This window comes from Limulus polyphemus, unplaced genomic scaffold, assembly GCF_000517525.1.
Source record: "Limulus polyphemus unplaced genomic scaffold, Limulus_polyphemus-2.1.2 Scaffold1393, whole genome shotgun sequence".
NCBI lineage: Eukaryota > Metazoa > Arthropoda > Merostomata > Xiphosura > Limulidae > Limulus > Limulus polyphemus.
The window spans coordinates 68,503-81,077 of record NW_013667003.1 but is presented as its reverse complement, the minus strand read 5'-3'; the positions used below and the strand labels follow the sequence as shown (position 1 = coordinate 81,077).

Sequence of the window (12,575 nt, the reverse complement as noted above, 5' to 3'; positions counted from 1 at the left end):
TGAAAATGTGTCAGAGTTTGTGAAAGTGTTATCAGAATGGATGGATGATATTCACAATCAAGTGCGTTCAAACTTGAAAACGTCTGCTGATTCAATGAAGTTATGTTATGATAGGAATTCTACTGAAGTCAGCTTTGTACCAGGAGACAAGGCGTGGTTGTATAATTCCAGGAAGACCAAATGGAAGTTTCCTAAGTTGTCTTCTCCATGGGAAGGCCCATATGACATAGTGGATCATCTCTTAGACGTGACTTTCCGGATAAAATGTGGTCAGCGAGGTAAGCCAAAAGTGGTGCATGCCAACAGGCTTTGGCGTTATCACGGTCCAGGACATTTCAGTTGGACGAAGGGAACAACAGAACAAATGATGCTGCTGAAGACGTGTCACCTGACAAAGCCACCGTTGAAGAAGAAACTCTACTCAGTTTTGAGTATCACGCCACTTCTTTCTCGAACCTTCGTGAATTGTCGGGAGATTACTAGATTGGGGGTAGTCTGGTATATATAAGATGGTCACAGCGTGATGGGACAATGTGTAGGTAATGAGTAATTGAACTGCAGTCAGAGAGTGTGTAATTGAGTATTGTCGAGCACAAGCACGTGAGACGTTCTAGCGTTTGTTATAGAGCGACTGTTGAAATTAAGTGTATCGGTAAAGTTGTATTCGAAAAGAATAAACCAGTTTTATTTAAGAAAGGACTTGTGTTGCTAAAGTTTCTTCGGAACAAATTTACGGAAAATTAACTGACGACTGGAGGCGTAACACTATATTGAATAGTTATTAATATATTGCAGTGATAAAGTGTCAATATTATTACTTGAAATCTACCGTAAGGTTGCATATTTCGTAATTTAATATCAGAGTAAATATACTAAGGAGAAGGTTGGATGATGTATGATAGAAATCAAGGGTGGTTTAATATCATTTCTATTTTTATTGGTTTTTTTAGGGTTAACTATCATACCCACAACTGGCTATAGATGGTGAGTGATAGTGGGATCTGGGACATTGTGAGTTCTAGCACCCAAATCCTAATCCCCTTTTTTATGGTTACATGCTGAGTAGCTCTGCATCTGTTTTTTTGATTATGTCTGATAGATGGAATATCTCCGATGCTTTGGGGAGCTATAACCGCAGAAATTTTCACTTTAAAATGATACCTTTTGTACTTATGTACAAATGGTATAATTTTTCACTGTTATATTAGAACTTTGTTTGCACGTTCACTTACTTGTTGGCGCATACATCTACATGTACAATAGATAAATTGTAGGTTATATATATATATACACACACATACACACACACACATGTATTCAGGAATACACACAAGTAACAAATGCTCTGTCAGTGTTTTTAGTTTCTGATGTCTTGCTTAATTTAAATTTTAATGATAATGTGTATACATCCTGTTTTAACGTGTATCTCCCTATACCAACATTTTATTGCAATAAACTATTAACTTATGATTCAATTCTTTTTTTTGTCTTTATGTATAATAAATGGGATATTTAAGCAAAATGTTATTATGATGTCTTTTATAATTAGAGACATTTTAGGTTTAATGGGTCCATTCACAAATCAGGTTTATATAGTTAGTAAGTGATAAAAATTTGAAGCTGCTATGGTTAATTATGTAAAGGAATGTCATAAATCTCATGAAAGTCTGAAAATAAATAGTTTAGTAAACATTTCACATGATAATATAAGGAATGAATAGAGAAAGTCACACACACATACAAACACACACACAGGTATGCATGTAGTTTGATATCATGTCAGTTTTAGCTACATTGTATCTATTCATACAGATCCAGAAGTATATAAACATTTTTGAAGTCAAAATCTATATATATATATTAAACATTATTAAAAGTAACCCACCTTAACTATAAAAAATGGCCTTTAACTTTTACATGAATACAAATCTTAATTTTCAATACACTGATATACAGTTAACTGGTTTTAAAAGACAGAGTACTGAAGGATATCATATTAAAATAAAAATGTGTGATAACTAAATATTTATTTTAATATGTAGGAAAAACAAGCATCATAAGAAATTTTAAAATTCTTCTCACACTTTTTGCACTACAACTGAAAAACAATAACCTAACCTTACCTTCAGGAGTTCTGGAGAAGAAACAGAATCCTTTCGTTCAGTTGCCAAGCGCCGAACAATGTGGCTTTTTTCATGCACATTTCCTTTTAGAAGATGTGCCATTGCAGCTACAAAAGAACGATAATTGACAAGTCTGTTATGAGACTCAGATTTATTCAAGACATTGGCCATTTCATCGTGTAGTCTTTCAATCATAAGTGCAGGAAGAAATGGTTCCAAGTGGCGCTGCAAATTCATTAAATCAAAGTTTTAGAAATTTATATTAGAATTCATCTTATGAAGCTAGATGAAGTTTTTGCCACTGTTTAAAACTTGTTTTAGTATATCTAAATAACTGCTAGTTAATATTAAAGGTCATACACACACACACAAAAAAACATATACACGTGTATATGCAAAAATACTATTATGACAGTCAATAAAAGACTGACATCAAATGGAAGAACTGTGTTAAAAACACCAAGCTTAAACCTGTGACAAAAAAACATTTTAATTATCAAAACACACTTTAGCAAAAAACAAAAATGCTGCATAAATTAAAAAGATCAAGGCACAGACTATAAGGTGGGATATAAGATGTGTCCTGGGTTTTGGAGGTGCTGCAGAAGTAGGACCCACATTGCAGAGGGAATAATCTAACTATCAGTCTTAACCTTCGTTCACTAGTCTCAAATGTTAAAGAAAGACAAATAAACAAAAATAAGTAAGAAAAATAAGAATAAGCAAGGATAACAAAATGTGGGTGCTCAAGAAAACAACATCCCACATCTACATTGCCCTTCACTGCCTGCAGACAGTTGTGGGAAGGTGACTGCTCTCCAAAGAAATATAAAATGAAAGAAAAATGAAAATAAGGTCCTACCACATCTTGCTCTCCTTACTTATTCTTATTTTTTGTTTATTCTTTTTTTGACATGCGAGACTAGCAAACAGAGGTTAAGACTGGTAGACAGGGTATTCCCACCTCAATGTGGGTCCCACTTAAACAGTCACATCTTATATCCCACATTATAACCTGTGCCCTGGTAATGTTTAAAATCTATGCAGCATTTTTGTGTTCTGTTAAGGCTTGTTTTCATAATTAGAATATATATATACACACACTAAGCTTTCCTACACCTAATAGAAAAAATTAGAGAAAAATTAGAATAGAGAACACACTAAAAGAAAAGTTTAAAACATTGTGGTAGGAAATGAGAGTGAATAATTGGCAAGATATTTGTTTTGTTTTTTGTTTTTTATTAGCATAACATTAAGTAAATTGCTCTTCCTCAGGTAAATTAAAGCCCAAAAACAAGTTTGAGTACTAAATGTTTCATTTCATTATACTATATTATACTGTACATCAATACCATGAATATCATAATACAAGCTTAGAGAAAAGGTAAAAATGACAACTTATGAAAACTGACGATGAAATTAGTTAAAACTGTGGCATTATAAATGAATAACTACAAATAAGGGTATTGCATTAAATTTTTATAAATACATGTGTAAAACTAAAAATGTCAATATTAAAACATATATAATCCTAATTTTAATAAAATTAAGTTACAGCTAAATAGCCATAATTCAATAATAACTGAATTTTCAATGTTATATTGTAATTAAATCAACAGCTTATCACATGGCTGGATAAAATATTTCAAGTCAAATTCACAAGTTTATAGGTACATACTTTTCAAGGAAGAAATATTTTCATTAGAGCTGGGTGATTAACTTGATTAATATCTATGAGCATCAATTTGTCTTGTAAAATATTCGATGACTAATGTCATGAAATAATCAACTAATCTAAATCAGTGATTTTGATTATTACTATTTTTCAGTATTCTAACTATCCAAGTAATTAAAATATTGCCATTATGATATCTTATTATTATATTCTATTCATTCAAGATTGTTCAGCTGAATCAATTAGTGTCACAGCTCGGGTCTAGGGTAATAAGTAAACTTTGGCAGTTTGAAAAATTGATTCTTTCAAATACAGTAGAAAAATAGAGAAGGGTAAACAGAGACAAAAAAATCAGATTCAAAATATCCACCACTAGAGAAGTAGTTTCTGAAACTGGGAACCAGTGAATTGAAAGATGAATGTCTGCTGTTGCAAATACAGTGATTTGAAAAGGTTTTTCATTGTACAAAACTTGAAGATAGTTTTGATATACGAAAACATCTGTTAGCTGAGTTCTTACACAAATCTTAAAATATAATGTTCATAAATGGAAAAATTGGCTCATGTAGATACGTAGATCTTGAAAGTCGAGTTGTTCAAAACTTGAAAATAGCATAGATAACTGGACCAATTGTTGGTTGAGATGCTGCAAACGAAATATCTGCTGAAGCTTTTGGCCAGACACTAATAATAGCAGAACCGTCTGGAAAATGATCTATAGGAAATAGTAGATCTTGAAAGTAGAGTTGTTCAAAACTTGAAAATAGCATAGATAACTGGACCAATTGTTGGTTGAGATTCTGCAAAAGAAATATCTGCTGAAGCTTTTGGCCAGACACTAATAATAGCAGAACCGTCTGGAAAATGATCTATAGGAAATAGTACAGCTTATAAAATGAGTCAGATCAATGTAGGCCAGTAAGACAATCACTGATTGGCATGTCCTTTAGCCAATCAGGAAATATCACAGACCTACTAAAGGGATGTGTAAATTGTATAGGAATTCTTTTTGGCAGCAAAGGACCGGTTTGTGTTTCAATAATGTTACGACAGTGGGGTCACGTGACGAGTATTCTAGAAGATTCGCTAGTGTGTTATGACAGCGGGGGTCACGTGACGAGTATTTTAGAAGATTCGCTAGTGTGTTACGACAGCGGGAGTCAAGTGACGCTGGTAGCACGTGTTGAGAGTCTTAGAAGTTTCTAGAACAGGCAGTATTATCATATATAAGTACGCTAGACAGTGAGAGAGACAGAGGGAGGCAGAGACGTAGCGAAGACGAAGCAGGCAGAGAGAAAGAAAGACAGCGATTACGGTCGGCGGGAACTGAGGATTGTAGGCACAGAGATCGGAACTATAGTTTGCGGGGACGGACAATTAAGTGCGATAGAAAGTGAGTGAATTGTTGTGAACTATAATGTGTGTAACAGTGAAAATTAAGTACATTGCAAAGTTGTAATGAGGAAGAATAAACAAGTTTTATAAAGAAAGGACTTGTATCTTAGAAGAATTAACAAACAAACATACAGAGATGTAACAATAACAAAAGCTCTACCACCAAAATGTGAATCAGCGATTGGCCAGCATTTACTAGTGAACCCGACTTGTGCTGACAACTACATGGGTAGCAGGTTTGAAATTATTGCAAATGGTCAGTCAACCTTTCATCTCTCTATTTTGGAAGCCACAAATAGGAAGTCATGTGTCTCATCCAGCTACAATCAACACCAGATCCACTGGGAACCAACATCCAGCAGATGGTAGGAAGAAGGAGCACAACTATGAGGTTACATCTCCAGTCAAAAACCTGGTAGCATTGGGAGTATATTGTCCAGTCTGCAGTAGGAATGGGTTGACAGCCAAACACACGTGAGGACCTATGTGGCTGGACCATCTCCAACCAACAACTGATCCCTGGGAAACAACATCTGGAGGATAGTAGGAAGAAAGATCTCTTGGTCAGAAGGGCAAACTACATATATGGAAGAGTGCTACATCCAACACCTGGAATTTTACATTAGGTCCATGATAGGAAAGGCATCATGCCATTGACACCTGCAGAATTGCACTGCCCTACTTTCCAACTGAGTGGTATTGTGCACATCAGGGTTTTGCAGTCAGTACCAATACTGGTACCGGCGATACTCGGTGTCCAGTACTGGTGCAGGCAGTCAGTTCCAGCAGTACCAGTACTGGTTTATAGTATATCATAAGTTGGGAATAATATCCGTTATCACGTGTCCCATCTTTGGAGTTTGACCGAATGCCTCCTCTGGTATTTCAGCTTTGATTTTCACAGAATAATAAATATCTGATGTGATAGTTTCAAGTTCATACTTCAGTCAATAAACAAATCTCACCATAAAAATCAGCAATAGCATGAAAAATGGAAAACTGGTAACTCCCACACTCTGGAGGAGAACATGAATGTGCCTATGTGACTGATTGCACGTTAGGTGGGTGCACGTGTGATTAAACCTTAGCATGTGGGCAGGTCAAACTAAACATGTCCTGACATTTTAGTGAGTTACATTCAAAATTTAATTAAACTACTTAAATATCAAACCATAGATAATCAATCAAATTTTAATATTATACAAGTTTTAAGTTCTAAATCGTAGAAGGAAATATTTAAAAACAACCTCCAATTTCCCTATTGTGAGAATTTTGATATTTGTTCTTCAAACGTCTCCTGTTCTAGATTTTTTGTCCACCCCCTAGAAAACTATGAAATGTTACATAAAATATTCTCTATGATTTCGTCATAAATATTCTGAAGCTATGTTTTTATATTTTTCAATCTTATGGGGCTAAAGAGCAATCAATGAAAATTCAGAAACCACTTTCCACACCTACCTCTGACATGCTTTAATCTACAATTTGCTAATAGGTTTTTGTGAGTCTGACTCCCATTAAATCTATAACCACTAGAAAGCCTAGTTTTCAACTGATTCATTGCCATAGTCATCATACCGCATGGGCTTACAGATAACTGACAACTTGGTTTGATGTGAAAAAAAAAATTCCCACGAGAAAACACTGGGAAGAATAGTTGAATTTCTAACTGCTAAAGTCACATGATTAGAGATGCTCAAGTACTAGTACCGGCAACCTGGTACCGTTGGTACTATTGCAAACCCTGGTGCACACTCAGGAGGATAGGCCTCCATGGTTCACCACCCCAGTAGCAAGGACTCCCATACTCCACTAGAAGGAGGAAATAAATAATGCATTGGAGAATATGGAGGACAACAGCATCAGAAACAGTATAATGGGTGACCGTGATACCCTGTATTGAAAAGTAGAGCAATCATATTAATGGAGTGCATGGTCCATCACCAAGCAGTGTTTGGAATTGTACATCAGATCTATGGTAGGATGAGAGTCAAGTGCTACGGATCATCAGAGATGGGCAGCAATTTCTGTTTGCTTTACTCATGTTAATCCATGAGTGTACAGTCAGGGACAAACATATTTATGAAGCAGAAGAGCATGAGGTACACCTACAAGTGGTCCAGTGGAACATCCCATCTCAACAGTGAGTGTAAAATTACCTTGTGACATGTTATTTGGACTTCTTTTTCTATATTTTATATAGATACATAAAATACCAACACCTGGCAGTCTCTGGAATGGTACGTCAGGTCTGTGGTAGGAAGAGTCTCGACACCTCAATCATCTAGCATATTCACAGGTCGTACAGTGTAAATTTTAGACTAAGTATACCTGGTCAGGCAACACTCACCACATATGCGATAAAGATCCCTGCAAAGGAAAAGAAAAATGAACAGAGTACTTACCACTACAGATAAACAGTTACAGCACTGATTATGTCCCACAAGAGAAATATGTGGCAAGAGACATGGTAAGATGATGGATCTAATGGGAAGAAAACATGAAGAGGTGGCAATCATCAGTAGAAAAGAAAGAAAATACCAGGTGAATGAACTGGCAAATTCAACTCAGAAGAATGATGGGAAAAAATCATGGGAGAAGTGAGGATTTTTCGGAAGAAACAAATGGACTTGGGAAACATGGAAGGGAGCAGTACATGTCATATACCCTCGGAAAGCTCAAATATGACAAAGAATGTTGTGGGATTAAAACAATCGAGAAGAGCAAGGTTGGAAAATAGGAAATGGGAGATAAGTAAAGAACATAACATACTTGAATAACAAATCCACCAAAGAGGAAAGAGGTCTGAGCAAGTCCCCCGAAATGACACATGACTAAGAGGCATATTAAGGAGAGGGAGAAAAAGGCTCTCCAAATCCCAAACTAAAAGATCAGTGAAAACCTTATTAGAACAATCAGGATGTTTTCATTGTAGCATGAAAGTGATCAATTCTCGATGGACCAGAGCTGTCACTTCATGGGCTGAGAATCGTGGTGTCGACCCATTAGATATGGTCAAGTATTCTGCTGCTGCTGCAGTAAGAGCAGACATAGTCATGACCAACCAAAACTGCAAGTGCATAACTCCCAAATTGCAAGAGAAAAGAAGATAAAATAAACTGTAACTCTTCAAGAAACAGAATGAAAATGTAAAATAACAAATTAAGTGAATAAGAAATTTACAAAAGTAAAAATGTGTAGCTAGGTTAATTAAACCATGAGCAAAAAAGCATCTAATAATGGGACTGTCAACTGAGAAGTGATTAACATGTGCATGATTAGAGTGCTAGTTATAAGGGTAGTATCACACTTCTATTAGTGGAGGGTTTCTGCATGATGATTTGCATGTTAGTATGCAGTAATAAGAGGGAGTAACAAAGCTAGTGGCAAGCAAAAATTCGTGCCAACAGAGGGCAGTACAAGTCAAGAAAGCTTTTTGTGAGGGGAGGTAAGAAATTGTGTCAGAAGTTGGTATATGTCACCACTGTAGAATTCTGTGTAAAATAATCTGTGGTGGTGTAGTAAGGGTAAGAACTCTTGAAAAGGATTACGAGCTGCCAAAGATGAAAAAAACTGATGCAAGAATCTGATTCCTGAGGATATCAGAAACCCAAAAACCAATGTTAATTCAAAATAGGACATTAGCCCAAAAGTGTGGCATCTATAAAGAGGTACAAATCTGCAAGAGGTGGGAATAAAATAGGAAGGGGGGGGGGACTGCAGTAGTAAATTCTTGACTGAGCTAAAACTGGTGAAAGTCAAGAGTACTGGGAGAAAAGGAAACTCCCCAAGATAATGAATCTGAGGATACCACTGATAATCAAATGTCCCACTGGAGGTATAACACATAGCTTACTTCAAAGGAATGACCTTGTGATATAAAGCCATCACTCTCAAAGCAGAGAAGATATACACTGTATCTTGCAGTAGGTTTTGAAAGACAGATCAGTATGAGACTCCGAGGTTTATAAAGCTATAGGAGATGGTTATGCTGTGTTGATCCAAAAATCACAGATGTATCAAATACTGTGTTGATACTAAATGAGAACTAAAGTTACATGTAAGCCACTAAACAGATACAACCAGGTGGATGATTAACCATGTATAAAAGACTGAATGGATAAAATAAGCCATACATCCACATAGAAGTCAATGTCAAGTGATTGGAGGAAAACCAGCAAAAACTATACTACTAAAAAGTAAAATATATGAAGCCAAAGGCAAGTCCAAGGGAAAGGTATTAAACAGATAAATTAGCATACTGGTGACAAGAAGATGAAATGATGAGATGAATAGGGATAAAATATAATTAGCAATATTGTAAGTCCACTAACATTATCCAATAACTATGACCAAGAAACTGTATTAACAACTTCATGCATTCCATTTTAAAAAAGGAAGGAGTCTTCAGGAAAAGAGACAGATTTCCAAGTTCCAGATACAGAGAGAGTAACAAAAATGTGGGACTATAAACCTGAAGTAGTATAATAAATCATATAAATTGCCCCTTTCTGAAGTAGATTTGAAACTTCCTGATCCAGAATTTTTCAGCAACTTGATAGGAAGAAAGAGGAAAATACAGTAAAGCTAGACTGAACAAGCAGACAAACTCAAAGATAAGGATACCACAGATGAACCAATGATCCAAGATGACATTCTCCAACCATCCTGAAGGGAGTCATCCAGAATATAACATTCATTGAGAGGGTCAAGAAGACTGCTCGCTTTTGCATATTTATATGTCTGACCGCATTGTAGGATGAAAAGGAAGGAGTAAAAGTTTCTGACAGTGATCAGAAATAGACTATGAAGGTAAAGCAAAAGAAAAAATCATAACTTGCTAGTCATTTCAAATGGAACAAATACCATATGCCAAAATGCAAAAACTTTAATCAGATCATACTAGCATGCTTTCCCTGAACAGGAAGCAAGTGAGGGTGAAACAAATCCTGCAAGGACAATCAGTGTATAGAAGATCATCCAAGGCACCAAACAGGAGCTCATTATCCTGTTCTGGATATGCCAGCACCAGTGTTTCCAATAAATTACACTTCTAACAACAGGAATATATATATGCTTGAATTCCTCAGTCAATCTGAAATGTCCATCAGCTTTAGTGAGAGTGGAAATTGGTGTGGCAAAACTGGCCAAGAAATTATGATGTGACAAGAATCAAAAGAAACTGAACTTCTTGTTTCATCACAGGTTGGGTCAAGTCTTGAACTACTAGATTCTTCACAGGGTCAGTTAAGATGCCTATGCTACCCATAATATGTCCAAGAAATTCTACATATGTGTGCATAAGTGACATTTTCTGGGCTTCAACTTTAATCCTTCCATTTTTATCCCCTGTAAAACCATGGAAAGCTTTGTGACAGCATATTCGATTGTTTGGCAAAATACTAAGACATCTACATATACTACACATTTTTTCATTATAGCCCTTTATGCGTAAGCTCCATTAGCATCTCAAAAGTGGTGAGAGCATTACACAGGCTGAATGGAATGACTTAGAACTCAAACAAACCATTTCATGTCCTAAAGACAGTTTTAACTCTGCTCTCATTACCGAGATCAATTAATCAGTACCCAGAGGCCAAATATAGCATGCTGAGCTACTGAGCCTTTTTCAATGCATCCAGATATTTCTGTTCATGGAAATGGAGAGTTATAGATACATGTCATAGCATTCACCAACTGGAGTTCAACACAGAACCTGTTATTATCACATTCATTCCTGGCAATCACCAATGAAGATGACCACACACTCAAAGAAAGTTGCATGACCACATCTATTAACTAGAGCTGTTCAATTAGTGGTATTTGCTAATTTTGAATAAAGAGCCAAACATCAACGAGATACCTTTATTAAGCCTAAAGCAATCTCCAATCATGTGACTGTTTCATACTGTATATACATTTCTGTGTCTAGGTAAACTATTTGTATACCTGATAATCATAAAACCTTCTCAAAACATTGTACATTTGTTTCTGTATTAAACTTCTAACAATTTTTCTTTGTTACCCATTCAACCCATATCATTGAAGAAAATTTCTATAGCTTTCAAAAGAGATATAATTTAACTCACAAATATTTTCATAATTTACCAACAAAAGGAACTTAAAAGAACATTTACAGAAAGTATAAAAAGAACTCTTAAAGCTATATATTTACTCTATTAATATGTGATATTCTAAGTCTTGCTCTATCCAGTCATATTTAAACTTTTTTATAGCTGTTTTCAAAGCTGCATTTCATAAATGATCAAACCACTTGACATGGCACTATAAAGAAGGTTTGAACTAAGTCCTGTACAAAAACTAAGAGAAACATTTGAAAATTGAGAAATAGATGGAACATTTATTATTTGGGATGCGCAGAAAAAAAGTAATTTGTTTTATTTACCGGCTGTGCAGTAACAATAACATGAAATTTTTTCTCCTTCATGAATTACACTAAATAAATGTAGAAAATTACAAAAGATCAATTCTAAAATGTTTGACTTAGCTGTTGAAATATTTATTGTAAGAAATAATAAATAAATTTGTGTCCTAAAAAATTTCATCAAGGGGCAAGAAAAATATGAAAAGCTAAAGAAAACCCCGTCTTCAAATTTCAGGTACAATAATTTGAAATTAAGTTACATTTTTTAATCCTAAACTTTGTGCATGACAATGTATCATACAAGCAACAAACCTGCACTGCTTGACATTTAGAAATAATAAAAGATTTCTTAACTTATCAGTCAACTATTGTGATAATACTGTGTACACTTTTCTGTACTTTTCAGTATTGTTTCACATGTTTATGAGTATGTTTACAACAATGTTAGGGCCTTAAATCTTGTATCCAGACCCACATAGTTACTCAAATGATTTTTAACTAACCAAGGGAAATGAATAATCATAACTCAATTTATTTATTAGACAAACCAATACTTAACCAAAGCAAAAATCAAATATTCTTCATATAGCCTATTTTAAAGTAAAATAGGATAAAAATTAAAAGAATAATTTATTTTGTAAAATAAAACTTTTGAGAGTTGTAATGTTATTTTACAAAGTTTGTAAAAATATTTAACTTCTCCACACTAGTTGTAGTAACGCTCCATTTTTTTTACAATGATGGTATGGTAATAGTTAACATTTTAACTCCAACCGAATTTTAAGTATGTTTTGTATGAAAGAAGAGATTTTGCACTATAACATAGTATTTTGGATTATACAATGTTGACCATACAGTCCTAAGCCAACCAAAACAAGTGAATGAAATGAAAAATAATATATATTAATTATACATATATATATATATATATATATATATATATATATAAATGATTATCTCATTCAGCAATTTCGATATACGATATACACAAGCCATG

The 12,575-nt window shown here is 34.7% G+C and overlaps 1 protein-coding gene across 3 annotated transcripts in view; it reads right to left on the bottom strand.

Moving 5' to 3' along the window:
• The window catches only part of LOC106463389 (TLD domain-containing protein 1-like), a 146,054-nt gene that overhangs the window by 103,038 nt on the left and 30,441 nt on the right, over window positions 1-12,575 (bottom strand). For all 3 annotated transcript variants that reach the window (XM_022390865.1, XM_022390864.1, XM_013923413.2), the window contains exon 2: window positions 2,124-2,348. In XM_022390865.1, the coding sequence (XP_022246573.1) occupies window positions 2,124-2,348 (225 nt within the window). The remainder of the gene's footprint in view (window positions 1-2,123; window positions 2,349-12,575) is intronic.